Raw genomic sequence first — 6,000 nt, forward strand, 5'->3', positions numbered from 1 at the left:
TTTCTTGTATGGAACCAATCAATGACATCATTAATCGGATGGCCAAACTATTAGATAAAATGCTAATTATCGGCCAACACTGATGATCAATGTGTGTTAAGTCCAGTGGAAGGCCAATCATACCACAATAAATTTGCTCTGATCAGGTGCTCCTTGCAAGATTTGTGACAGAGAAGTGCAAAGAATAATAAAAGGAGTTGTCCAAGAGCCAAGGACCACCTGTGGAGAGCTTCAAAAAGATCTGAAATTAGCAGATGTTGCTGTCCCAAGGAAAACAGTGAGTAATGCACTCCACCGCCATGGCCTGTAAGCATGCTCACCACACAAGACCCCATTACTGAAAAAAACTTGTTTGAAGTTTGCTGAACAACATCTGGACAAGCCAGTAAAATACTGACAGAATATACTGTAGTCTGCTCTGATGAGAGTAAAACTGAATAACAATAAAGCAGAGCACATCTGGAGTAGGAATGGCACTGCGCATCACGTTAAAAGTACAATATCAACAGTGAAGATTGGAGGTCGGAACATGATGGTGTAACATGATGGTACTGGTAAACTTATTATTGAAGGAAGCATGAATGGGCAAATGTACAGAGACCTTCATAAAAATCTGCTGCCATTTACAAAGATGATGAAAATAAAATGAGGGTGGACATTTCAGCAGATTATTGATCCAAAATATACTGCCAAGTAAACTCTCAATTGGTTTCAAAGAAAAAAATAAAGCTACTTGAATGACCCAGCCAATCACCTGACTTGAATCCAACGGAAAATCTATGGAAAGAACAGAAACTCAAGGTCCTAAGACACAGAACATTCTAGAAACTGATTGTGTGGATGAATGGTCCAAAATAACAACAAAACAATAAATGTGACTAGTTACTCCATACGGGAAGGATCTTGAAACTGTCATTGCAAATTGAGGCTTATATACAAAGTATTCAATAAATAGCAATTGGCATGTGCAATTCCTTTTTCCAGTCACATGACATTAGGATCAACGTTTTCTTTTCTGATCTTATTTATTGTACTTTACTTTATGGATTGCTAAGGATGTTGCCAACATCTGTTGAAATTTCCATGTCAATATCACCATGAGAAAAATGGTGATGTGTTAAATACTTATTTCAGCAGCTGTATACCTAGTCATATCTTCGGCCAGGCTATCAAACAAAAGTAAATGCCTGAGTCTGGTGCTAAAATGACTAATAAATCATTAGCCAGTGACATGAAGCCTCGCTAATTTATCATTCACAACACTAGCAGTCGTACTCAATGACCATCCAGGCTGTTACCTGATGCCACCCCAAAATCACTGGTTATGGCCACGTGTTCAAATATGGCTTCAGTGTCTGTGTGATGGTCAATGTACTGCTAATGCTCTGAACAGCAGTAGTAACAGTGCAGTATCCCATCTGCTCGTGACTATTGTGTAACATACTGTAAGAAACCTAAATTGACCTATAATTAGTAAAAAAACGAAATCAACCAGCTGACAAGATTTTTTTTTCCCCAGCTTCCCCCATGCTTCCTCTTTGACATGTGATTGAGAGCTTCCAGGACATCTTTATAGGGGACGTGCTGGTAAACTGATTGCAGCTTGGGGGCTTTTCCCCTTCACTGAGTGAACAGTGAAGGGCTGCAAAGTCTCTTGTGATAGAGAACACATTTAAATGAAGTACAGCAGATAGGAAAGGAACTTTACAGCATTTCTTATTTCAGTAATAACATTCCTCAATGTGCAATTCATTTCGAGGCTGAGCTGCAAGAGCAAAATGGAAGCTGAAAGTACAGCTCCATGGTTTCATCTTATTGGTCTCAAGGGAATGCACCACAGCCAGACACTAGTAAAAGAAGTATATATTGCACTCCGTAGGTATCAACTGTAAAATGGTGAAGTAAGGCATGGGAACAATGTTGGAAAAGGGGGAGTGATGTTTCTGAGGGGGGGAATTTTGCAATTGTAATTTACCGAGTTTTGTTAACCAGCAGCTCACTTTCATGGTACCATTCTAAAGCAGGAGGCGGCACAGCTGTGAACTGGCAGTGGAAAACAGCTTCTTCATTCCTCAGAACCACCTGGTCCTCGGGAGTGACAACTGGTCGGGGAAAGCTCTTATCTATAAAAGAGGGAGACAAACATCTCCATGATTACATCTGCAGGCATCAAGCACTATCGCATTTGTGCACTTATTAAAAGCTGCCAACAGCAGGGCAGGCCCTCAAGTGAAGGGATGTGTCAACACCTCAGCGGCCCTCACGCAGACTTAATTAGGTCATTGGACTTTTCATTGACCCTTTGGCTTATCAGGACCATCATTTTATGCCACCTGGAACATACAGTATAATGGGATTAACTAATGTACAGAAGGAGAATCCGTAGAGCCAAACTCAAAATTTGATGTCATGTAAAAGATCAATTTTATTTCTTGGGGGGAAAAAAATGCAAGAGATTTGTATCTAATTTGGATTCACTAGCATAATTTCAAATAATTTTTATTGATTCAATACCCATTTTCATACCCCCAAAAGGAGTCATGGGGGCCAAGGTCTGGTGAACAAGAACACTATACTACATGAATAAATACACTAAACATGAAAATTACATAATTTTCCAACTGGGGCCTCCACTACCTGAGAAGGGTTGCGTCAGGAAGAGCATCCGGCGTAAAAATTGTGCCAAACATATATGTGCGTTCATCTGAGATGACACGCTGTGGCAACCCCGAAAGGGACAAGCCGAAAGAAACGTACTTACTTTTGGAGGTAAAATAAATAGTAATAAATGGTCTTTCACTTGTATAGCACATTTCTAAATTTATGGTACTCAAAATGCTTAAACACTTCTTTTTAAGATACATCCATTCATTATTTAATGCCCTTATCCTCACAAGGATCATGCGATTGGTGGAATCCATCACAGCTATCTTCGGGCAGGAGGTGGTGTATACACTAAACTATTTGCCTGCCAATCACAGTGTACAGAAACAAGCATTTGCACTTACAAACACACCGACGGGCAATTTAGAGTCTCCAATTAATGCATGTTTTTGGGATGTGGAAGAAAACCAGAGCAACGGGGAGAAAACCCACACAGGCAGGGGGAGAACATGCAAACGCCATACATGTGGGAATAGGATTTAACCTCCAGTCCTCTAACGAGTCGACCACCATGCCGCCTTTATATACATATTCTTAATGATATTTTATTTGTGTTCAAACTTCAGACAGCATGTGCAAAAAAAATAAAAATTACATTGTATGTTTTTTTTTTTTTTAGGTACTTTAAGTGAAGCCAGCAAGGATTCAAAAGAATCAGGCATGACAGAATTAAAGCAATGACAGTTGCAGTTCATTTTAAAAGTGTCTTTTTTAAAAATATATTTATGTAGGATATACTGTGTGAGTTGCCAGAGCTAATTACTCAATGTTCATTTCATTCGTATTAAAGTCTTCAGCATAAATCCCAGGATGCCAGAGTAGAGTAAAAATAATTTTGAAGCATTCAAGAGATGGTGTCTATCAGATTAAAGGCCATATTAGAGCTCTCATAGTATATAAATTGGCTACAAGGCTATGAGTACATTAAAATCCTGCTTAAATCTGTCAAAGGTAACTCAAAGGGAAGCCCTAAGGTAGTACCAACGGTGGTAACCGGAAACTCAATAATTAGCCATCCTCTCTCCACCCAGGTGCTAAAATTACATACGTGTGTGTGTGTGCTGTAGGTCGCTAATTAGTGTGAGGTGGGCATCAGGTTTCTTAGATGCTGTATGTACAGTACTGTATTTTGCTCTGTGGTGTACTGGAGATAATACAGTGCAGTGTGTCACACAAAATGTAGAAAACTCATGACAAGAAAGCAGAAATATAAATCTATACATCAGCTGTTTTTAAATAGAGTAATGCAGCTATATAAGCATGCTTCTTTCATCCAACTCCATTGGCAATGATGATGTTATGTCTGCATGTTTAAAGGGCCACTGTCATGAAATGCATGATTTTTAGTACATTATTAATGAAAAAACAGCAGCTGACATGCTTGAACACTCGGGAGGATGGATTTACCCTTCATAAGTTTGCAAGAGACCCGGTTCGTCGTGAAAAATGGATTGCATGGGTGCAATGAACGAGACCTTCGTGGGTTCCAAATGACAGATAGGTGTGCATACAGCTACTAAAAAAAACAAAAAAAACCAAACAAAAAAAACCAATAGAAAATCAGGGTTGCTAAATGTGTCGATGTGCGCATCAAAAGGCTTCTGTGCAGCAGCCAGGATGGCCTCGCAGGCCTTGTGGATCGTTACCGGCCTTGTCGACAAGGCCGACCCAACCGCTGGCTTTGTCGGGGGGTGGGTGGCTCCTCGCCTCGGTGGCTCATGTCCACCGCGGAAGTGGGCATTTACCACCACCGCGTGGAGGTGGTTAGAGCAGGAAGGTGGTTTGGCCGTGATCGCATGTCATCTAAATATGGCTCGAAATAATAGGGTAATATTGCCCGGGTAACTTCACTCGGTTGTGTGATGTTCTCTTTTTCGAAAAGAGCTTCCGTGTCAGAAGGGGCGTGTTCGTCTCCCATAGTAGGGTCCACCGCGTGTTTTCAATGGCGAATGTCCGGGGTGACGTCACGGACAAGGGATGCAGCCAATATGGCGACCACTGGGATGTCGTCGAATGACACTTCCACAACTTTGTGCATGGATGACGCGGTCTCCGCTCATATTTACTTTTTTGTATAGCCATTGAAGTGAATAATGTTATATGTATTTTTCATTTCAATATGTATTTTAGAATGTTTATTGGAATGACACTAGACCTTTAAGTCATCCACCTCTTCTCGTCAAAAACTCGATTTCCTTTTTCTCCTCCCCCCTCAAATTTCTCAACATTAAATGATCACCCTTTAGCTTTGTTTCATGAAAGCAAAATCCCTCAAAGACCATTTAGTTGACAAACTGTGTCAACCTACTTCTACATAGCTTACCAATTATGTTGAGAGAGAAGTTACTGTTGCTGCAAACATGGCCGGCTGCGTTCTTGGCACAGCAGTAAAATAAGCCATTGTCATCTGGAGTGGCGCTCTTGATTGTGAGCGTCCGCTCCTTGTTGTTGATCTGATGGCTCTTCTCAGTCAGCTTTACCCCGTCTTTGAACCACTGGCAAGTCGGCCTGAGATGACGGCGTGAAACAGTGATGAGGAGAAGGGAGTGAACAAGAAAAACTTGTTTTTTTTCTTGTGCCATCTCACAATAAATCTTTGAGTGATAGGGGAGACTCACCGCGGGTGTCCGTCAATGTGACAGCGAAGCGTGACAGGGGCTGAGCTCTCAATTTCCCCTTCTGAGGTGGGGTCCTTTAATGTCACGCCACCGCTTTCTAACCCTGAGGAAGAAGGGAGAAAAAAAGGTTCAGGCTTCAAGTGGGTGGGTGGACAAAAGTGTTAAGGAGATTGTCATTATAATAAATAGAGTTAGATGGTGTTCTGTTATGCATTGCAATGGGATGTGTACATCACAATGGGCCTGCACGGATTATACTAGTGGGGCATCACAGTGGACGCAACAGACTGAAAAGAGTTCTTAACTATATCTGATGTAATGTTGAAAAAAATTCAAACTTGTCAATGCAACAAGAAGGCAAAAAAAGTATTGTTAGTATATATAAAGCTACAGTGGAGTGTAACTGCAATTATGTACCCATAATTTGATGTTGTTGCATGATCATTGATTGATCATTTTAAATTCTGTCAGCTGGGTGGTATTGATTGTTGATTAATCATCAGAACCTCTGCTCAGTCCAACACATAAGTAGAAACGGGACTAATTTATTGATTGGTTATTCATTCATTCTCCCTGTTGTCAATCAACAGAGTTCAATCGTCAAGTTTGTATCCTGACCATCAAGAACTGACTTTTTCCACTCAAGAACCCCTGATTTCTAGCTGATAGACAGGTGTTTAAATACTTATTTGCAGCTGTATCATACAAATAAATCATT

The 6,000-nt window shown here is 40.7% G+C and overlaps 1 protein-coding gene across 3 annotated transcripts in view; it reads right to left on the reverse strand.

Moving 5' to 3' along the window:
• The window catches only part of ptk7b (protein tyrosine kinase 7b), a 100,847-nt gene that overhangs the window by 21,785 nt on the left and 73,062 nt on the right, over positions 1–6,000 (reverse strand). For all 3 annotated transcript variants that reach the window (XM_061836440.1, XM_061836439.1, XM_061836438.1), the window contains 3 exons: positions 5,283–5,385; positions 4,988–5,172; positions 1,976–2,123 (listed from right to left, as the gene is read on the reverse strand). In XM_061836440.1, the coding sequence (XP_061692424.1) occupies positions 1,976–2,123; positions 4,988–5,172; positions 5,283–5,385 (436 nt within the window). The remainder of the gene's footprint in view (positions 1–1,975; positions 2,124–4,987; positions 5,173–5,282; positions 5,386–6,000) is intronic.

The sequence above is a fragment of the Syngnathoides biaculeatus genome, chromosome 12 (genome assembly GCF_019802595.1).
Source record: "Syngnathoides biaculeatus isolate LvHL_M chromosome 12, ASM1980259v1, whole genome shotgun sequence".
In the NCBI taxonomy this organism is placed as follows: Eukaryota; Metazoa; Chordata; class Actinopteri; order Syngnathiformes; family Syngnathidae; genus Syngnathoides; species Syngnathoides biaculeatus.